General features: G+C 48.4%; 3 protein-coding genes across 6 annotated transcripts; 1 reads left to right on the top strand and 2 right to left on the bottom strand.

The window, feature by feature from the left end:
• Positions 1 to 61: 61 nt before the first annotated feature.
• Positions 62 to 5,781, top strand: LOC308672193 (interferon-gamma-inducible GTPase 10-like). The gene is made up of 3 exons (XM_081334891.1): positions 62 to 266; positions 1,655 to 2,353; positions 3,672 to 5,781. The coding sequence occupies exons 2-3, from the start codon at positions 1,662 to 1,664 to the stop codon at positions 4,834 to 4,836; spliced, it is 1,857 nt and encodes a 618-aa protein (XP_081191017.1). The 5' UTR covers positions 62 to 266; positions 1,655 to 1,661; the 3' UTR covers positions 4,837 to 5,781.
• Positions 5,782 to 6,735: 954 nt separating this feature from the next.
• On the bottom strand, positions 6,736 to 11,477 carry LOC308672195 (zinc finger protein 576-like). Of its 3 annotated transcripts, XM_081334896.1 has the most exons (4): positions 11,329 to 11,477; positions 10,819 to 10,995; positions 9,894 to 10,092; positions 6,736 to 9,133 (listed from the first exon to the last, which is right to left on the bottom strand). In XM_081334896.1, the coding sequence occupies exons 3-4, from the start codon at positions 10,084 to 10,086 to the stop codon at positions 8,616 to 8,618; spliced, it is 711 nt and encodes a 236-aa protein (XP_081191022.1). In that variant the 5' UTR covers positions 10,087 to 10,092; positions 10,819 to 10,995; positions 11,329 to 11,477; the 3' UTR covers positions 6,736 to 8,615. The 3 variants fall into 3 exon arrangements, with proteins under 3 accessions (XP_081191022.1, XP_081191021.1, XP_081191020.1); XM_081334895.1 differs by having other exon boundaries at positions 10,819 to 11,477; XM_081334894.1 differs by lacking the exon at positions 10,819 to 10,995 and having other exon boundaries at positions 11,033 to 11,477.
• A 2,818-nt stretch (positions 11,478 to 14,295) lies between these two features.
• LOC308672194 (uncharacterized protein) lies at positions 14,296 to 18,163 on the bottom strand. 2 transcript variants are annotated; one of them, XM_081334892.1, is made up of 5 exons: positions 17,916 to 18,163; positions 17,494 to 17,606; positions 16,427 to 16,525; positions 15,100 to 15,674; positions 14,296 to 14,920 (listed from the first exon to the last, which is right to left on the bottom strand). In XM_081334892.1, the coding sequence occupies exons 2-4, from the start codon at positions 17,579 to 17,581 to the stop codon at positions 15,100 to 15,102; spliced, it is 762 nt and encodes a 253-aa protein (XP_081191018.1). In that variant the 5' UTR covers positions 17,582 to 17,606; positions 17,916 to 18,163; the 3' UTR covers positions 14,296 to 14,920. The 2 variants fall into 2 exon arrangements, with proteins under 2 accessions (XP_081191018.1, XP_081191019.1); XM_081334893.1 differs by lacking the exon at positions 16,427 to 16,525 and having other exon boundaries at positions 14,296 to 15,674.
• Between the last annotated feature and the right edge of the window lie 3,150 nt (positions 18,164 to 21,313).

Raw genomic sequence — 21,313 nt, 5'->3', positions numbered from 1 at the left:
CGGCGGCGCGTCAGAAGGGGCGGCTTTTGCGGCGGCGCGGTGCGAACAGCAGCCGGGGCGGGCGAGAAGGTTGCGAAAGCGGCTTCGGGAACGCTGCTCCTGCTCGGGCCGTCCCAGGCAGCGCCTCGGAGGTTCCCCGCGCGGAGCCAGAGAAGGAGGGGTGGTGGTGGGGGGACGCGACTGCCCACGCGGGGACTTGGCCGTGGGTCTCTTCTTGGCCGCCCCCGACGGAGGCGAAGCGGCTCCTGGACCCCTGGGCAGGAAAGGTGAGCGGCGCTTTCCCGCAAATCCGGGGAAGTGGGGCGTGTGTGTGTGTGTCTGATTGTGTGTCTCTGTGTGAGTGTGTGTCTCTCTGTGTGTGTGTGTGTGCGTGTGTGTTTGTGTGTGTATAGGTGGGGAGGGGTCCCCTGGAAAGGCAGGAGGGCGCGATCTCGGACCTCCCCCAATAAAAGCGGGCAGGAAGCCCGGCTAAGCCCGCGGAACCCCCTGCCAGATGCGAGCTGCAAAACTGCGGGCGACCTGCGGAGCGCAGCGAAAACCTCGGCTCTTTTATGACTCGTGGACTTCAACTCCCAGAATTCCTGAGCCAGCTTGGCTGGCTCAGGAATTCTGGGAGTTGAAGTCCACGAGTCATAAAAGAGCCGAGGTTGCCTACCCCTGGGATAGGCCTTCTTCCCTCTCTTTGCTGCCCCCTCGTGGTGGCGGGAGGTATGGCGGCCCTTAAGGCGCGGTCGAGACGCGGTGGCTTTCGATTCCTCCCGATCGCGGGCTGGATCCTGGGAGGGATCACCGGGCAAAAGACGAAGCGGCGTCGCAGCAACTGGAGCGGGAGGGCCTTTGAACCCCTAAGAATCCCTAAGGCCACCCCCACCCACCCAGACAGGCAAGAGACCAGGATGTAAAACGGACAGCAAACAGCAGTCCTTACTGACTAGCACTGCGTATGTTACCTAGTTAGGGTAACGAAACGTCTGCAAGAAAACAAGCTCAGAGAACACCTGTGCTGACTCAGGAATTCTGGGAGTTGAAGTCCACGAGTCATCAAAGAGCCAAGGTTGCCTACCCCTGACTAGGAGCCCTTTGAACTCCTCTCAAGGAAGAACTTTTTAAACTCCATCTACTGGGGTCCCTCTGCTCCCCCCCCACACACACACACCCATTGCCCAGTGGCTTTTGATGGAAGTGTGTTGCCAGGTTTTGACTGAAAGGGAAAAGGCAGAAATCCCAAGGGTTGAGCAATGGATTTTCCTCTCCTTGGCAGCTTGACGTTTGTCCTGCGCAGGGCGATGGTATAGTAGTGGGAAAGCAAAGATGAGGCCGGAGAAAGGATTTCATTACATCAACGTGTCTCAACCTTGGCAACTTTTAAGATTTGTGGACTTCAACTCCCAGAATTCCCCATCTGGAGTGGAATGCCATAACATGGTGTTTCCCAACCTTGACCGTTGGGAAGATGTGTGGACTTCAATTCCCAGAATTCCCCATGCCGGCTGGGGAATTCTGGGAGTTGAAGTCCACCCATCGTCAAGTTGGCAAACTTGAGAGACGCTGCAATACATGGCTGCGTAGGGTTGTGTGAAGGAGATTCAGCCTGGGTTCTCGCCAGAAGGCTCCTGCCTGGGCCACACTCACTTCCTCTCTTCTATTCCTGCAGCTCAGCCATGGCCAGCTTCCCCTATTTAGACGAAGCAGAGTTGAGGAACCGCAAGGTTCAATATCTGGCCCAGAAATCCTTCGCAGCTGCCTCTCAAATCCAGGAACTGCTGGATTTTTTGAACTCCTTCAAGGTCCAGGTTGGGATCCTAGGAGAACACCGTGCAGGGGTGAGCATGCTGGTTGAGGCTCTACTGAGCAAGCCTTGCCCAGTGACGAACCTTGCCACCTACTTCCGGAAACCCCCACAGCCCTCACTCTCTGCAGAGGTCCACATTCATCCCACCTTCCCTCACCTCATCTTGCATGATCTACCTGGCTTTGAGGCCAACGAGACACCGGCTGCCTATCTGAAGAAGCTGGGGGACCTACAGCGATTCCGCTGCTTCGTGATGGTGGTAGGAACCACGGGCTTGAGAGACGTTCATCTTCAAGTCCTTAAGGCCATCAAGCAAAAGAAACCTTTCTTTCTGGTTCGCACCAAGATTGACCTGGATCTCCACACAGCTAGAAGGCGCCTTCAATACAGATACAATCCTGCAGAGCAGATGAACCGGATCCGGAAGGAGTTGTCTGAGACGTTGACCAAGGATGGATTGGAGGCCCAGAAGATTTTCCTGGTGTCTGGGCTGCAGACTGAGAGATATGATTTCGCTTGCTTTGAGGACACGTTGGAAGGAGAAGTGCTCAACTTGAAAAGGTAAAGAGGTCAAAGGTTAGATCAGAACATTTTGATTTTTCTTCCAGGGTTGGAAAAGGTGTCCCAACTCTTGCATATCTGTACAATGTCATTCTGCCCTTTTACGTTAGTCTGTTGAGCTAATGTCCTTTTTTCCTTAGTTGTTTTCTATATGGAAGTCAACTAAGAGCCTTGGTGGAGCAGTGGGCTAATGCCTCCTTAAGTAACACCAGCTGCCTGCAATTAGTGCAGGTTCGCGTCCCACCAGGCTCAAGGTTGACTCAGCCTTCCATCCTTCCGAGGTAGGTAAAATGAGGACCCAGATTGTTGGGGGCAATTAAGCTGACTTTGTAATAATGCCGCTGGGGTGTGTGTGAAAGCCCTAATAAGCAGGCATATACATAGAATGAAGGCTACTGCTAAGCTTGTAAGCCGCCCTGAGTCTTTGGAGAAGGGCGGGATATAAATGGAATTAAAAAAACAACTAAACATGCTAAAATAGAATATATATTTTTTAATTCCATTTATATCCCGCCCTTCTCCGAAGACTCAGAGCGGCTTACAAGCTTAGCAGTAGCCTTCATTAGAAAAAGTTCTTTAAAAGTGGTTGCCAAGTGGGAAATCATGTGACCGTGACTGTTTTCCTTTTCCCTGGTCCCTTGCCTTTTGGAATGCTTATCCTGGTGCTGGGATAATTAGGGATTACAAGAGAGTAAGCAGACATACAGTGAGAAATACATATTTAAAGGAATGCAGTGGTGCCAACAGCCCAAGCATACTCAGGGCTGGAAGCCACAAGCCCGCTATACAACCATAATCTCCATTTTCCATTTGCTTAGTCTCTCATAAATCTTTTTCTCTTCAATCTTCCTGCTGTGCAAGGGGGGTGGAAACAGGTCAAGCATAGAACAACACATACTTTTAAAGGCAATCACATGACTAAGAGGCACTGCGAAGGCATTGATTATAAAGTTCTTTTTCACCACCACTGTCACTTCAACTTGTTGCTGTTTGAAACTGTCGAAAGCAAGGTAAAATCTTTACATGGCAATTTAAAACATTCCAGCAAAATCTTTCAATTATTTATATTTATTTATATTTCATATTTCTAAAAAATAGGTTTTAAAAAATTAAAAAGATAGAATAATGAGAGTTAAACATCAAAAGGGGAGAAGAATGCTACGATAGCATGGACATTATTTGGACATGCCCAGCGTAGTCTCTGAGAAAGTCAGTGTTGGGTTCTTGATGCATCCTGACTGTGATCCTATCTCTAATTGCAGCTAACAACTATAGGAAGACAATGTATATATTTACAGTATATTTCTGTTCCTCCTAGGCACCATGAGGTAAATTTGAAGGATTTCCCTGCAGTAAGTCAAAAGATGGTCAAGGAGCTACTTGAGATTTGCAAGTTCAGCACTTTGGCTGAAGTCCCAACAGTGATCCAGGGTTTGCTGGCCAATCCCACTCAGATCCATCTGAATGTAGCTGTGATTGGAGAAACAGGGTCAGGAAACTCCTCTCTAATCAATGCACTAAGAAGAGTAGGCTCTGAGGAGAAAGAGGCGGCCCCCACCGGAGTGGCGGAGACCACCCGGAGAGCCACAGTCTACCCATTCCCGTTCGTCCCTAACATGTACCTCTGGGATTTGCCAGGCGTGGGATTGATGGAGGATGACGTGAAGCGCCTGGATTTCAGCCGCTACAGCGTCTTCCTGCTGGTGGCCTCCGAGCGTTACAAGCACATCCACAGCTGCTTGGCCAAAATTATTGCTTCAGAGGGGAAACAGTCTTTCTTTGTGAGGAACAAGATAGACGTAGACGTGGAGGCCCAAGCTGGAAACCAACCCAACTTGAAGGAGACGCTTCAGGAGCAGATCCGGAAGAGCTGCGTCGAAGCTCTGAAGAACGACGGCGTTGACTGTCCCGTCTTCTTGGTCTCCTCCTTCACAGCCGAAGCCTACGACCTGCCTCTCCTTCGGGAAGAACTCCAGAGCCGGGCTTCTGAGTTGAAGAGGAAGGCCTTGAGGAGAGCAATCCCCACCGTCTTCTCCCAGCTGGTAAGGCTCAAGAGCAAAGTGCTGATGAGGGACATGTGGGGGAAGACCTTGCAAGTTGGCCTCTCCTCTGTGGACAATCTCAAAGAGACTGTGGTTGAGCAGCTCCTGACCATCATCGGCAGCTTCTGCATCCACCTTGGTCTGGATGAAGTATCTGTCGAGAACACAGCCCGGTGCACTGGCAAAACAGCCCACCAGCTTCAGGCAGGGATCCAAAGCCGCTTTGCCTGGCCCATGCAACCCACCGACGTGCTCACCCTCATAGTTAAGTCTCCCTCGTGGAGCAGCTGGGCCTGGAGCTACGTGCCCTACTGGGGCCGAGGAAATAAAATGGAGGACACAATCTCTCTGGAGAACATTTACAATCTGCTGCAACAAGCTGTAATGGAACTGTCCGGGGATGCGGAGAGGCTGCTGTTGGCAGCCTTCTCGGAGGACTAGAGGTGGAGGGGAGATGGATGGGGGGAAGGGGGGGAAGAGGCAGGGCTAGCAACCTCTTTGCCCCACTTTCAAAGCAGGGGAAAGAAAATAACGGGAGCATCTCTGTGAAAGGACACGATGAGGCAAGAGCAAAGATTGCTTGGTCTAGTGTCTGGGGTGTGTGTGTGTGTGATGATAAGTGTTTTTTGGAAGGATCCAGCAACCAAAAATGGAGGCTTTCTGAGCAAAAGACTTGGCTGTAGACACTTAAAAAGAATGGAAAGCCAGCGCTAAGCCTTTAACCCCTTTGCAATGCTGATACACACTTACACTGTAGCGTCTCTCAATATTGGCAACTTTTCAGATGTGTGGACTTCAACTCCCAGGATTCCCCAGCCAGCATGGCTGGCTGGGGAATTCTGGAAGTTGAAAGTCCACACATCTTAAAAGTTGGTAAGGTTGAGAAATACCAATTACACGTTTATACAAAGCTGCTCCTGTTACAAAGAAATCAAATGCTTGCTTACTTGCTAGGATCCTGGTTCCTGGCTTACAGTACTGGTCTTACATGGTGGAAACTATTATTTTTCGGGGGGGGGGGAAATATATCTCACCTTAGGACAGGCTTCACACGGCTTGGCCTGTTCAGAAAAGCACGCCCTATGCCTAAACCTCTTGGAATTTCCCAGATGTACACTTGCTTAGATAGCTGCTTTCTGTCCAGGACAATTCTATTTTGTAGATTTGAAATAAGTCATTGTTTGCATTTGTTTGTCCTGGAAGTAGGTGATGTTACAGTTATTAAAAAAACACTGGTCAGTGGTAGGGATCGTCTGCTGTTTGCCGCACAACGAAAACTGCAGTGAAAAGCTCTACATGTTGCACATCTAGCCATGCCACAAGTTAATTGAAACAGCTGCCTCTTTGTAATTTGCTGCACGACAAATTAAAATTTACTGTACAATCTTGGTTTGATCATTCTTGTTTACAGTATGCTAAAAGTAAAGTAAAGGTTCCCCCGCACATGCGTGCTAGTCGTTTTCGACTCTAAGGGCCGGTGCTCATCTCCGTTTCAAAGCCGAAGAGCCAGCGCTTGTCCGAGGATGTCTCTGTGGTCATGTGGCCGGCATGACTAGACGCCAAAAGCGCACGGAACGCTGTTACCTTCCCACCGTAGCGGTCCCTATTTTTCTACTTGCATTTTCACGTGCTTTCGAACTGCTAGGTTGGCAGAAGCTGGGACAAGTAACAGGCGCTCACTCTGTTATGCGGCACTCGGGATTCGACCCGCCAAACTGCCAACCTTCTGATCAACAAACTCAGCGTCCTAACCCACTGAGCCACCGCGTCCCTTCTACAGTATGCTACTCAATTCTGAAATCTTCACCCTCGGTCAGGCCTTGCCTAATTTTTTTTTTAAAATTGTTCATCTCGATTTGTTTTGCCAGGCAGCGCAGTCTAAATCCCCCTGGCTTCTACAAAATATTTGCCCAGCGTACCTGCAGCAAATTGTATTCAGTGATGCAAAAGCATTGTGGCTGTGACACTCAAAACTACCGGGTGCTGGGAAGAATCTCGTTTGGATGACAAAATTTGGTAATTGACCACTACATCCAGTACTTGGGGCAGAAATTAATATAGCAACTCAAGTTAGATGGGAAGTCAAAACTGCTATTAGAAAAGATGTACAAATACAGGTCGTCCTCAAGTTATGATCATTCACGTAGCTACTGTTTGAAGTTACGACAGCACTGGAAAAAGCGACTTACAACCGGTGCTTGCATATAAGATTATTGCAGTTCCCCAAGGTCACACGGTCACAATCTGGGGACCTGGCCATGCAGCTCACATTTGCGACAATTGCAGCACCCCAAATCACACAATTGCCATTTGCGACCTTCCCAGACAGCTGCCAACAAGGAGTTGTTCTTTTCTTTTATTTTCTTCTTACCCTCTTTTATATTTCATTATACAATAAAATATCAAAGGAAAAATAAAGTGCCAGGAAGCATAACCCACCCCCAAGATACAGCAGTACATGTATAGGATCACTTGCAGAATGTGTAAATTTACATGCAAAAGGCCTCGACCCACAGCAACTTCAGCTTAAAAAGGTCTTTTTGCTCAAAATTCTCTCCACCTTAAGTCTCCAGAAAAGGGAAGCCAGAGGAAATAGTCCTGCATGGGACCAAACTTGACAAGTGCTTGGATTTACTTCATTCTGAGCCAATCTCACACATTTAAAATCTAGATTCACTAACACCATTGCAAAAACAATTTCAGGTTTGATCATTTTCAGGATCACAAGGACTATCCCACTATCTCAAGACAGAAGCCACTTTAAATGACCAGAAAAGGTAGCCAAGAAACGTAGTTTTGTCAGGATGGAGAGTGACATTTCCAGGGTCCCTTCATTTTATAACACAAGGTTACTTGCGCTGATGGGTTTCCTGAAAAGGTGTACAGGGTTTGGAGGGGTTTTTTGGTTCACATTTCTCTGATGGTTCTCTACAGCATGAATTTTTAACAATATTCTCACGTGTACAGAATTCAACAATACGTGTCTCTTATCTCAGAAGGCTCACTCCCAAGCCCTGGGTCTTCAATCTGTCGTGCGTATTTAAAAAATAATAATTAGAAATCTGCAGCAATTTTGCATCTTTAAAGACCTGCAACTATATTGCTGGAATACTCAAGCTATGCACACAACCTTCTTCTGCTTTGCAGAATATGCTGCGTTTTACTTGGCAGTAAGATCCCGAGAATTCAGTAGACTGATATACCCTGTGATGAGGCTGTAACATGATTTCAGTGTAACCTACATTTATTAGATATAAACTTCCTGAAATAGCTGACAACTGGGAAGCAGTTATCCCTATCAAATGATGGCGCCGATATTTGCAGTCAGCACTCAAAGGAGTTGAGTTCAGCGTTGGCATCTTGTGCCTTTCAGCGTGATCATCCTCCTTTGCTCTTCAGAGCAGCAAAGGGGGGCGGGGGGGGGGAATGTTGTATAGACACCAGTTAAGATGTGAAGGTTGCTTGACAAGAGAATTAGGTGACAGTATCTCCAACTAAGAACGTTGCCTGTTCTGTCCTTAGGTTAGGAAAGAGTTTCTCACCTTTAGCAGCTTTTAAGGTGTGTGGATTTCAACTCCCAGAATTCTGCAGCCAGCTAGATAGTCCTCAACTTACAACAGTTCGTTTAATGATCATTTGACGTTGCAACAGCATTGGAAAAAAAATGACCATTTTTCACACGTAACCACCATTGCTGCCTCCCCGTGGTCACATGACCAAAATTCGGATGCTTGGCAACTGGCTCATATTTACGATGGTTTGCCATGTCCCAGGGTCATGTGATCCCCTTTGGTGAACTTCTGAGAAACAAAGTCAATGGGGAAGCCAAATTCAATTAGCCACCTTTCTACTGACTTAACCACTGCCGCGGTTCCCTCCACAACTCTGGCAAGAAAGGTCGTAAACTGGGGCAAAATTCCCTGAACAAGTGTTTTGCTTAGCAACAGAAATTCTGGGCCCAACTGTTGTGTAAGTCGAGGACTACCTATATGCTGGCTGAGGAATTCTGAGAGCTGAAGTCCACACAGCTTAAAAGCTGCTAAGGCTGAAAAACGCTGAAGTTAGGGAAATGTGGCTTTACAGGTTCTGAGTTATCTTTCTAAAGTCGCCCTCCATTTCCCCCCAAAAAAGGAATATGGCTCTCCATCCCAGGCAGCAATGTCCATTGTGCCTTCCATTCCCCACCCAGACCCAGGGAGCAGGACTGGTTAGTGCTACTGCTAGAGCTCCCCGCGAGCATGGCGGATATAGTGCTCATGCAAGCCTGCCTCGTGGCTAAAACTCTCCCCACAGTCCATGCAGGAATAGGGCCAGGAGGGTAGCAACTCCTGGGTTTGCCGGTGGAAAACCTGGTGTTGACGCAGGTTGGAAATCTGCCGGAAACTCTTGCCGCAATCGGGGCACTGATGAGGCGAGCTATGGCCCGCCGCCTGGCCTTGGCAGTGATGCTTATAGCTGGCCAGTTGGTCAAAACGGCGGCCACAGTCAGGACAGCCAAAGACGGGGTGCAAGCAGTCGCTGTAATCACAGGGTGAGGGCGTGGCGTGGCTTCGCTGATGGCAGATAAGTGCCCGGGAACTCTTGAAAGCCTTGTTACAAATGAAGCAGACAAACAGGGCATCCCGCAAATTGGCCTGAACAAAGTCCTCTGGATGTTCTCGCTTCATATGCCGTTCCTTGGATTTCTCGTCAGGGAAGGTAATCAGGCAGTGAAAGCACTGATTGTCACCCAGGCTATCTAGAAATGGAGAGGGAGGAGAGGCAGCAGTGGGTATAAAGTTATTCAGGTACATCTTTTAATCTACAGATTCCAAGACAAGCAATGGTATAACAGTATGACAGTACCGCAGCAAAGAAACAACTGAATCACCTACACGTAGTCCTCAATTTACAGCCATTCATTTAGCAACCATTAAAAATTACAAGAAAAGACTTAGGACCATCCTCACACTTGCAATCGTCACATGATAAAAATTTAAGCGCTTGGCAACTGACATATATTTACAATGGTGGTAGCGTTCTTGGATCATGGCCATTTGCGACCTTCTCAGCTAGCTTCCAACAAGCAAAGTCAGTGGGGGAAAAGCCTGATTCGCTTAACAACCAGGTAATTCACTGAACGAATGCGATGACTTGCTTCACTTGTAATGTAACCCTGACACTAACCCCCCCTCTCTCTCTTTCATTCTGTCTCTCTCTCCCCACCCTATTCTCTCTCATTCTCATTCTTTCTCTCTTTCATTCTCATTCTATCTCTTCCATTCTTTCTCTCTCATTCTCTCTCTTATTCTCTCATTCTCTCATTCTTTCTCATACTTTCTCTCATTCTCTCTCTCTCTCCTCCTCCTTCTCTCCCTCCCAACTCCCGGTCCATGGAAAAATTGTCTTTTTCAGAAACCAGTCCCTGCTGTGAAAAAGGTTGGGGACTACACCATCTCTCTTAATGTAACTATAACTTGCTAGAAATCCTGACATCCAGGACCAGACTCAACACTCACAGATGCCAGTGTTCTTAGAGCATTCTTTGTCCTCTGCTGGCATTACTGCAATGTTTTCATCTCTCCGAAGAGATCCTGGTTTATACGCTGGCAGATGCTTCTGGGATGGGGATGCACCACTGTTAAAGTTTGACACCTTTTTAAGAAAGGGTTCAGCCAACGTCAATTTGCCAACTGCAGAAGGTTCAGCCATCGCTTCCTGTAACCAGCGAAAACAAGTAGTGAGCAAAACAAAACAAAACAAAAACATCCAGACCCATCTACACACAAATGGAGACTTTCTAAAGGCACGTGAGAGAACCAACCTGGAACTGAGGAGAAACTTCCTGACAAAAATCGTGGGCGCTCCATCACTGGAGATTTTTAAAGGGAGACTGGACATTCACCTGTCTGAGATGGTATAGGTCAGGGGTAGGCAACCTCGGCTCTTTTATGACTCGTGGACTTCAACTCCCAGAATCCCAGCTATGCTGACTCAGGAATTCTGGGAGTTGAAGTCCACGAGTCATAAAAGAGCCGAGGTTGCCTACCCCTGGTATAGGTCCTCCTGCTTGAGCAAGGGGGCTGGACTAGAAGACCTCCAAGGTCCCTTCTATTTATTCTATTGTATTCTATTCATTCCATTCTCCTATTCTATTCTTCCATTCCATTCCATTCTATATATTCTGTTCTATTCATTCCATTATTCTATTCCACTCTATTCTATTTATTCTGTTCTGTTCTGTTCTATTCATTCTATTGTATTCTATTCACGTTGGGCTTCATCTCCCTCTGCCTCCAGGTTAATTACAGGACATTGTGCCAATTCTAGAGCCTCAAATATCCACATTTCCCATTCCTCCACCACCCCCACCCCTGCGTAATTCAGCTCCAGCACATCGTACCTTCCCCCCCCCAAAGACCCTTTTGATCTCTTTCCTCTTACAGCAAGTTTAAGAGGAACCTTTAAGAGCCTTTTCTCCTTTCTCGGGTCAAGCAGTCAAGCAAGCTCAACGCAGGAGATCCAGAAGGTAGAAGGTGGGCTGTGTTTCTCACACACACACACACACACACACACACACACCATCAATTTGTCAAAAGGAGGAGGAAGATCCAGCCGGGCCTAAGCAAGAGACGGAGGAAGCGGCGGGTTGCGTTACCTTTCGCGGAAGGGCCTGGAAGGCTCCTGCCCAGAGAGCAGGGGCCGGGCAGGGGCCTCGGAGAGGGACGAGGGGCTTCTCCCTCAGCTCAGCCTCCCCTCTCGGCTTCCCGTTAAGAAAAGGCCTCGTCTCGAAAGAGGCTCTTCCCTTCTGCCTCGCTGGGCAACCGGATCGAGGCCTCAAGCCCCGGACGAGCCTCTCTGCCGCCCCACGCCGAGACCAGGCCGGGGCTGCTGCTGCTGCTGCTGGCCTCGCCGTCCCTCGCTCGCCCGCCCGCCGCTACTGCCGCGGCCTACCCCTCCCAGGCGCCTCTGGTGGAAGCCCCAGCGGCTCTCGGAGCCTTCCATCGGGAGCCCTTCCAGCTGCGGCCCTCCGAACCAGGAGACCTGCCCCAAATCCCTGCCGGATCCTCGGTTACCCTCACCACACCGCCCCGCTCCACCTTAGGCCTCGGTCAGGGGCCCTTCCTTCTCCAGAAAGGCCCCCGCTTGCCGTGGGGCGAACCGCTCCAAACGCCTGCACGAAATTCTTACTCTGACTTGCGCCGTGCGCCAAGGACTGCCGCGCATTATTTGTCAAACCAAACCAATAAGACATTTAGGGAAGCGCGGAAGCTTCCGGCGCTCAGTCTCTGAGCCAGGTCTCATAAATTCTTGTAATTTTTTCAAGGCAATATTATAGACAGCCTCGCGAGGGAGGAGGAGGAGGAGGAGGAGGAGGGGTCGAGCAATGGCGCACGCGCACCACAGAAAGCGTTCTGCAAAAGCACCGCGAGACCTGTATGAGTGAGACGCAGCTGGGCTTCAGAGAGTTCCGCCGGCTTGTGCCGTCTGCGCATGCGCGTAGCCATGCGAGATTCCCAGCCACTGTGCGCGTTTTAAACGAGGCGCGCAGGCGCCATCCGCTCTAGCGTCCTGTTCAGTTTTCCACCGATGCTCCTGCTTTTTAACTTGCACGTGCTGGAAAGGATATTCTCCCGTGGGAATTCTATCCCGTTCATTTCATCTGCTAAGACCATTTTCCTGTACCGCTACAAGTAGGAAATAAGAGTAAGAGTAATTTTGCAATTATTTGTATTTCAGGAACATCTTGTGTCTGTTACATAAATTTAATTTAATTTTAATTCCATTTATATCCCGCCCTTCTCCGAAGACTCAGGGCGGCTTACAAGCTTAGCAGTAGCCTTCATTCTATGTATATGCCTGCTTGTTAGGGCTTTCACACACACCCCCAAGCAGCATTATTACAAAGTCAGCTTATTGCCCCCAACAATCTGGGTCCTCATTTTACCTACCTGGGAAGGATGGAAGGCTGAGTCAACCTTGAGCCTGGTGGGATGCGAACCTGCACTAATTGCAGGCAGCTGGTGTTATTTAAGGAGGCATTAGCCCACTGCTCCACCAAGGCTCTTAGGAAGATTTATTTCCATAGAATCGGCATCTGATGACGAAGGAACCGCGTAGGGTTTTTTTTTTTAAAAAAAAAAGTTCGGAAGCGGTAAAGATTCAGTCCAGTTAATTTATAAACGTGGGACTGCATCAATTTGTTGCAGCAGTTTGTTTATGGTGCATTTCAACTGAAATTTCCTCCAGGCAGGGCGTGGGATTACAATGGCTGTTGCTTTTTGAAACGGTGGAGGCCTTAATAGGCACAGTAGAACTTTCTCTCGGAACAGCTAAAGTAATACTTCTGGATAACCTTATCCTTATGGATTATGTCGCATTAAGTGCAATGGAATTTCCAAGAGTCAAAAGGCAAAAAAGTTGCTTTCATACCTGTATACGCGTATTTATGTAGTTATGGGAGATTTGGCGAATACAGATCTATTTGGCAGAAACTAGATTTAGGGACTGGGTTTGGTATATTTGGACAAAAATAGCAATAGTACTTAAGGCTCATATAGCACCCCCATAGTGCTTAACAGCACTTTCTGAGCGGTTTACAATGTCAGGGTATTGCCCCCACCAATCTGGATCCTCATTTTACTGACCTCAGAAGGGTGGAAGGCTGAGTCAACTTTCAGCCCCATCGGGATCAAATTCCAGGCAGTGGGCAGAGTTAGCCTGCAATACTGCATTCTAACCATTGTGCCGTGTGATTTTCCCAACATTTTCAGTGTTTTTTGAGTATTTAAAAAATAGAAAGTGAAATGGCACAATGAATGGCACCAAAGAATTAGATAATGTGGGTATAAAATCCCTCTACTATAGGCACACTTGCATAAGGTATTAATTCGCCTCCTAAACCTCACCTAAGAATTGTACCACAGGCTGGTAGCATCCGAAGTGTACTAGAAATCTTATCAGCCAAGCAAACAACGTAAAAACTCTTGCCCACTCATGATTTGCATTTTTCATGTTCACCCAAATACACAATTTCAGGAGCAAATAATGCCCAAAGCGGAGTGCCAATCCTACTTCATGGTAACTTTAGATCCTCAATAAGCAGCTTCAACTATGAACAGCAAATGAGGACAGTAGCTGGGTTCAGTCCCTGAACTGACGGCTTCCCTGAATTGACAAGTTTCCTCACAACCACTATAGTGGCGCAATTTGTGCTGAACCCAAACCACGTGTGAACCACGCACTTGGTATCCGCTTTTAATTGTTCCTCAATTTCTATAGTTAAATTCTCAGCCTATGACTGTAATGGAGCCTGACCATTACGATTGCAGCTCGTATGGTTATAACGTGTGGGTCATGTGACCAACCTCATTAGATCACCTATTTTGTGGAGCTGTTAAGCAGCTGCTATGATTTGGAAGTGACCACTGCAGCCAGAAAGTAAATTGGTTGTTCACCATGGGCTGGCAAATGCCAGTTTTCAGCAAAAATGTTGTAAAATGTGGTCAAGTGACCACAGAACTCTGCAAACAGCCATAAATGCAGGCTAGTTACAGAGGGCCTGAAATATGATCGTGTGGCCTGGGGGGGGGAGGGGTTAGGGTTGTTAAGTTGAGGGCTACCTGTAATATGCCTGGCAAATAACCATAAGGTCTGCTACTTTGGTGACGGCAGAATGAATGGTTGCTATCCTAAAATCTCAGGAGGATAATAAGAGATCCTGGGTTTGTAAAGAATGACTGTGCACATTAAAATCAGAGAGGATCAGGCAGCTTCATTTGCAGAGACAGTCATTGCCTTTCAAACCAGAACTGGCTTCCTTTTAAGAGAGATCCCGGCCAAGAACTGCACAAAATCAGCACCCCTCAAGTTTCTCCCATTTGCAGACAGAGATGGGCACAGTAAAAAGTCATATACATACAGAATTGTCTTTATTAAACCATATCTCCTCTAACTACTGCGAAGAGATATTGTTGAAATTCATGAGTTAGGTGGATCAGGCGCCATCATGCCCAGGAGCTGTTTTCTTAAAAGCCAAACGCACACACGCACGCGCACACACACACACACACACAAACAGAATACAGCTTCGGTTCAGCATGGGCCACCCAGATGCCAACATGATGACAATGGAAGCGGGACCCCAACCCGAGAATGAACCGTTTGGGAAAGCAGGATCATCTTGTACACAGGACAAGCGATCCCAATCCATCCCTTACTATCTCTCCCCCCACCTCCCTATTTGGGATGGGTCTGGCAGAAGACAATTCCGCTCCCATTAATGAAACGGATCCGCAGAGCACAACTCTGCTAGTGCCACCATTAACAAAAGTTCATGAACAGGATCTCCTTTGTGGGCTAGAATATTTTAGGGACCGTCAGATCCAGATCACTGAAGGGCAGAGGGCAAGAGAAAATCTCACATCCTGCAAATGGGTTGAGGGTTTTTTTGTTGTTGTTGTTTTAAAGTCATTACACTCACCACCAGGGAGGCAGGATACAAAAGTTGATTGCTCTCAAGCTCACGTCTCTCCTCGTTCCAAAGCTAAATTCATTTCAGAAAGATAGCAAATGTGTCTTTTTTTCCTTTTCTTTTTTAAAAAGGAACTAACGGTAAAGGAGGTTTCGCTTTTCCATATCCTAGCAGGACAGATCCCTTAGCAGGGGCCACCAACAGGGGAAATGGAAGTGAGCTGGGGGGGGGGGGAAGGGTGAGAAACGGACCTACAGCTCTCCGCGAGCATGCAGCATGTAGTGCTCGTGAAGTTCGGACACCAAGCCAAATTCGCCTGGGCACTCGGTGCAGTGATACGGTCCATCGGCCCCATCTGTGTCCTGGTCCCCGTTAGCCTCTCTGGGAGCAGGAGAGGGAGCAAGCTTATTACGAGGCGGGGCGGGAGGGCTTCTGCGCCAGCTGTGTTCACAGCGATGGCCCTCCAGCGTGGCAGGAGAGGTAAAGCCCACACCACACTCAGCACAGATGTAGTGAAAAGCTCTGCCCCGGCCAGAGGTCAGGGCCATTCGCCCTTCCTGGCTGTCAGGATTCCCCGGCAAGATCAGTGGGGGAGGTGGGGGTGGCTTGGTTGAAGAGGAACCACTGTGTGGCCTTTTGCGCCCCACGTGGTAGCTACGGTGCACCTTCAGGGCCCGGGATGTGCCAAAGCCACGCCCACATTCAGGGCACTCATGCCACTCAGGGCTAGGAGCTTGGGAGGAGCTGGGGCGGTCCTGCCCTCCCTCTCCACCGTCATCCACCAGTTCCCCAGCCGTTGATTTTTTGGGTTCTTTGCTCTGGGGACCTAGCGAAACAAAGAGAGAGAAAACACAGTGAGGTGTGCCAGTATAAAGCACCTTGGCTTGTCCCCCCAATCTATAACTTTAACATGGCAAGCATTTGTCTATGGAGATTCTCAGTCATCCAGGACACAGTTGTCCCAAAGGTGCTTTTCCAAAAGACAGCTGGACCTCCTTTTTTTAAAAAAAAAACTTGAAAACATTTCGCTTCTCATCTAAAAAGCTTCCTCAGTTTTGTTCTGTTTTTGGAAAAGCACCTTTTGAGACTTTCCTCCTTGGCCAGCCTCATGGATAATTTGCAAAATCAAGTTTTAACGTATCTTGTGGAATCGTAAAGGAATGCGAGGAAAGCAACTTTGCAGGAAAAATACCTTAAATTAAGAAGGTGCAAGAACTACAGCTATTCAGTGGTGCTGGAAATAATACCCTTCATATCCCCTAAAGCAGGGGTAGGCAACCTTGGCTCTTTTTATGACTCGTGGACTTCAACTCCCAGAAATCCTGAGCCAGCCATGGTGGCTCAGGAATTCTGGGAGTTGAGGTCCACAAGTCATAAAAGAGCCAAGGTTTGCCTACCCCTGCCCTAAAGTAATACTTTGATTGCTTTTTTTTACAGATTATCACCCCAAACACAATACATTTAATAGCTGAGCCTGTGCCCAGCATCAAACCCAAACATCTGCTCTACTGCCCCAACGTTTCTTGTTATATAACACTCCTACCTCCTGGATATTCCTATTATATACGCCTATTATACCTGGATAGCCATTGGCAGATGGGGTTGCGGGACTACTGTCACCAGAAGATACTGAGGTTGCTTCTGATTCCACCTCCTCCTCCTGCATGGCCAAAATACCTGGAACAATTAAAACCCTCTGAGTTCTGCTATTAACTCTTCTCTACTCTTAAATCATGAACATTTATATGCTTCAGTCAGGGGTCTTCAAACTTGGCCCTTTTATGACTTGTGGACTTCAACTCCCAGAATTCCTCAGCCAGCGTGGAATGAATAGAATAAAACAGAATAGGAGAATGGAATGAATAGAACAGAACAGTATTGTCACTTTAAATGTACACTAATCAGCATACATTAAAATGAGATTTCATTGCATATAGCTCTCAGAGGTGAGCATTAACATACACTGCACAAACATGACAAAAAATAAATTATGCCCACACAGAGAGAGAGGGAGACATCTCTGTCACAATGGGGCAACCCGACAGCAAACGGCTGCTTGTAATTTCAGCAGCGACGGGCCTCGGCGGATGCTTCGCTAGCCTCTCCAGGGCTGCTGGCTTTCAGCTCTCCTTGCCCAATGCCACCCTCTAGTGCTCCGCTGCAACACGTGCAGTTAACGGGAAAGATAACGGTCCCTCCCAGAGGCTGCCTTCGGGCTGGACTAATTCAAGATTGTTGGGGGCTATTAAGCTGACTTTCTAATAATGCCGTTCTTGGGGTGTGTGTGTGTGTGTGTGAAAGCCCTAATAAGCAGGCATAGACATAGAATGAAGGCTACTGCTAAGCTTGTAAGCCGCCCTGAATATTCGGAGAAGGGCGGGATATAAATGGAATTAAAATAATAAAAAAAAGATCCCAAGAACCTGCGGGGGGGGGCGGCGATTCCGGCGTCGCAGAGCCGCGATTTTGGGGGGGAGGCCTCCCAGAAAGCCCCCTCCCCTCCATTGGCGCCCCTGACGCTCTTTCCCAGGAGCGTCTCGGGGGTGGGGGGGCCCTTTTCGACCTCGGGGAGCTGGCGAGAGCCCCCCCTCAGCCCGAGCTCCGCAGGGCCGGGGAAGCCTGGTCCCCGCCTGGCCTGTGCTCACCGGTCGAGGTCCCATCCTCCTCCTCCTCCTCCTCCAAGCCAATGTCCTCGGAGCTCCCCACTTCCACCGGCTTGGCTCCTTCGGACATCACCCCTCAAAGCCGGCGGCCCAACCTGCAAGAGGAGCAGAACCGGGACACGGGAGGGAGGGAGGGAGGGAGAGATGGCGGGGACCCTGCACGCCCCCCCTCTTTCCCCCCCCGGGTCCCCCATCCCATAATATGCCCGCCGCCCCCTCAAGCCAAGCCGGCCCCGACCCCCTGCTCCCATCATGCTTTGCGGCTAGCGGACCGCGGCGGAGCCTACGGTCCCATCATGCACCGCGGCTAGGGAAAAAAAGGGCCCGCGAGCCAAGAGTAAAGTAGAAGCTGGGGGAGGGAAACTACCCCTTTCCCATAATGCCTTGCACCTTCTACCACTCACCGGTTCCTCCGGATTTGGGGAGGGGCAGCCCGGTCCCCTCCGGCCACAGGACCCTAGCTGCGCAAGCGCAGAGAAAGAGATTTGCCGGGGGGGGGGGAATAGGCAGGAGCCGCCCACCAGCCCTCGGGCCTGGCGCGTGCGCTGTGAGGCTCGGGTGCTCCGTCCACACTGCGCATGAGCGGTGCCCGAGCCGCTCTCTAAACGGGCAACTAGCGGTTGTTGGTTTTGGGTTGTTTTTTTTTTCCCCTCTCCGGTGGGTGTGGCGTTTCAATCGTTCCCGCGCATGCGCCCGCCAGAATCTCCTGGAAAGGGTAAATAAAGGGTGCGCGAAGTTGTCCAGAGAAGAGAAAAGAGATTAAAATGAGTCGTGATAAAATGCAGTTTTAAATATGCGTGTTTATTCGGAAATGAGCGCAACTGAGTTTTGTGAAATAGGCGCCGGATTGCCAATTAACTTTTTGCCTCTCTCTCTCTCTCTCTCCCCATCCCATTGCAGAACATATAAGCCAGGATCAAGAATCAAACTTCCCCAGTCTGGCGCTCCAGGATGGGCTGCTGCTGCTATTATTATTCCGATTCTGAGGATTGCAGCCTAAACTTGTCTTGATCCTGCTCAGGCTAAACCTGGCCTGGCTGAGGATTCTGGGAAATGTAGTCCCAGGAAGCCTGATTGGGAAAGTCTATGCACTTTTCATACTGCTTTCTACAATTTGCTGGACTTCGCCTCCCACAATCTCTAGGCAGCTTTCAGTGGAAATTCTGGGAATTGAAAATAGAACAGAATAGGATAGGAATAGAACCTTGGAGGTCTTCTAGTCCAGCCCCCATGCTCGAGCAGGAGAACCTATCCCGTTTCAGACAAGTGACTGTCTAGTCTCTTCTTAAAACCCTCCAGTGATGGAGCACCCAATGATTTCTGGTGGCAAGCTGTTCCACTGGTTAATTGTCCTCACCGTCAGGAAGTTTCTCCTTAATTCCGGGTTGCTTCTCTCTTTGGTCAGTTTCCAACCATTATTTCTTGCCTTGCCCTCTGGTGCTTTGGAGAATGGTTTGACGCCCTCTTCTTTGTGGCAGCCCCTCAAAGACTGAAATTGTGGCACTAGCACTCCTGGAGAGACAAAAAAAAAAACTGGAACAGAAATTGCCGCGTGGTTTCTTTCCCATCGGCTGGCGTGATTTTTACCAGCCTCCGTTACTAAACTTCGAAAAAGGCCTTAAAATAGGAGCAATTTTGGAGAAGTTCCCCCTTGAGCTTTGCAATCGGGCAACTGCATTCGCGAGACGGTCCTGCAGCGTGGAAAAACCTCGGGAAGAGGTTTCCGTCAGGGACGCTAGAGGGCGCTCGGACATCGAGATCGCTGCCAAGAGGAGAAGACGGCTGCCAGCAGAGGGCGCCCTCGAAAGGGCGTCCTCTTAAAGCAGGGGTCTTCAAGCTTAGCAACATCCTAAAGTTGCCAAGCTTGGAGACCCCTGCCTTGGAAGGCACAGAAAAGGAGCCAAGTTATAGTAAAATTCTGTGCTGCCCCCTTTGGATCTCCCAGATTTTTACAGCCAGATGTGATCACTTAGCCCAGGGGTAGGCAACCTCGGCTCTTTTATGATTCATGGACTTCAACTCCCAGAATTCCTGAGCTGGCTTAGGATTTCTGGGAGTTGAAGTCCATGAGTCATAAAAGAGCCGAGGTTGCCTACCCCTGACTTAGCCTAATTTTATTAGAGAGAGTGTGAAGTTTTTTGGGGGGTGGTTTGTTTGCAGAGCTCCAGTTATTTGCTTGCAGGGGTTTCATTATTCAACTATTATTAATAAATCATAAATATTAAATAATTTATGGTTGGATTAAATAACAGATTTCTAAGAAATAAAAATAATGGCTTTTTATGATCAGATTTTTATCCTGTCATTTCACACACACACACACACACACACACACACACACACACACTCACTCACACACTCTTATGCCTAAGGCAGATTAGAAGTCATAGTGTCTCAGTTTCTAGCCTGGTGCTTTAACCACTAGACTCCCTCTTCACAAATACACTGTAGTGGTTTGTGTAATAACACCTGAGGGTTTGAGAATGACTCAGAAAGGGGCTACAAGCTGCATCTACAAGCCGTTGTGTACAAATATCCCACTGTACTCGGGGATGTATCTCGAAATTAGCGTGGCAAGCTTTCACTGATTAGTCAGTTAAAAACATCAAACAATTAACCTTTGAGTTAATCAAAATGACATCCCTAATTAATGAGGTAGCATTTTTAATTCTGTAAGCTTTTAAGACAAGCCCATCAAAGAACTGCCATCAAGAAACTCAGCCTTAAATTTGCTTCCTTTAGCGTGAGAGTGCAGGGCATACAAGAACCTTCTCTACCCAGAACATCTGTTTTACATACAGATTTGGGAAAATGTAATAATGATGTTGGTAAATAAATAGGATTATTTGCTTATTTGAGGAGTCCTTGGCGCCCTCTGACCGTTTGGTTGTCTTCTTACAGGTGTCTGCAAGTAAACAACTGAGAACCATTCTTTTCAACCCTGAACTACAAATATTCTCCTTTCTCAGTATTCATTTATTTACTTATTAGATTTTTATTCCACCTTTAACACTTTTATAAGTACTCATGGTAGCAGAGATACACCACACTCAATCCTCCTCCTATTTTCCCCACAACAACAACAACCCTGTGAGGTGGGCTGGCCTGAGAGAGTGTGACTGGCCCCAAAGACACCCAGTGGGCTTTCATGCCTAAGGAGGGACTAGAACTCACAGTCTCCTCGTGATTGGCCCAGCCGGATTTCATTAAAGAAAGTTGTACATTGATCTCAGTGGTGGGATTCAAATAGGGGGACAACTGGTTCACTGTGTGGATGCCACTTCCGGAAGTCCATTCTAGGCCTGGGCAACAAAAAATTAGCTACCGGTTTTGCTGGTTTTGCCAAAGTGGTGTGAACTGGCTGAATCCCACCACAGGAAGGGAAGGGAAGGGAAGGGAAGGGAAGGGAAGGAAGGAAGGAGTGGTGGGATTCAAATGTGTGAACAACCAGTTCTCTGTGTGGATGCCGCTTCCGGAAGTCAATTCTGGACCTGGGCAGCAAAAAATTAGCTACCGGTTTTGCTGGTTTTGCCAAAGTGGTGTGAACTGGCTGAATCCCACCACAGGAAGGGAAGGGAAGGGAAGGGAAGGAAGGAAGGAGTGGTGGGATTCAAATGTGTGAACAACCAGTTCTCTGTGTGGATGCCGCTTCCGGAAGTCAATTCTGGACCTGGGCAGCAAAAAATTAGCTACCGGTTCTGCCAAAGTGATGCGAACTGGCTGAATCCCACCACTGGTTTATCTCCAATTTCCTGGGAGCAAATTGGAGATAAACCGCTGCCTAAAATTGCCCTGTACGCTT

Source organism: Vipera berus, assembly GCF_964194415.1.
Source record: "Vipera berus genome assembly, chromosome: 9".
Taxonomy (NCBI): domain Eukaryota; kingdom Metazoa; phylum Chordata; class Lepidosauria; order Squamata; family Viperidae; genus Vipera; species Vipera berus.
Note: the sequence above shows the minus strand (reverse complement) of the source record. Positions and strands in the feature narration are given on the sequence as shown.

Bases quoted from the DNA above. Each gene is read 5' to 3' on its own strand.
- LOC308672193 (XM_081334891.1), top strand. From the start codon at position 1,662: ATGGCCAGCTTCCCCTATTTAGACGAAGCAGAGTTGAGGAACCGCAAG. The intron at 2,354-3,671 runs GTAAAGAGGTCA...TGTTCCTCCTAG, and splicing joins GAAGTGCTCAACTTGAAAAG to GCACCATGAGGTAAATTTGA.
- LOC308672195 (XM_081334895.1), bottom strand. From the start codon at position 10,086: ATGGCTGAACCTTCTGCAGTTGGCAAATTGACGTTGGCTGAACCCTTT. The intron at 9,134-9,893 runs GTGAGTGTTGAG...CTCCATTTCTAG, and splicing joins CTCTAAGAACACTGGCATCT to ATAGCCTGGGTGACAATCAG.
- LOC308672194 (XM_081334892.1), bottom strand. From the start codon at position 17,581: ATGTCCGAAGGAGCCAAGCCGGTGGAAGTGGGGAGCTCCGAGGACATT. The intron at 16,526-17,493 runs GTGAGCACAGGC...TAATTGTTCCAG, and splicing joins GGAGGATGGGACCTCGACCG to GTATTTTGGCCATGCAGGAG. The intron at 15,675-16,426 runs GTATAATAGGCG...TTGTTTCGCTAG, and splicing joins ATCTGCCAATGGCTATCCAG to GTCCCCAGAGCAAAGAACCC.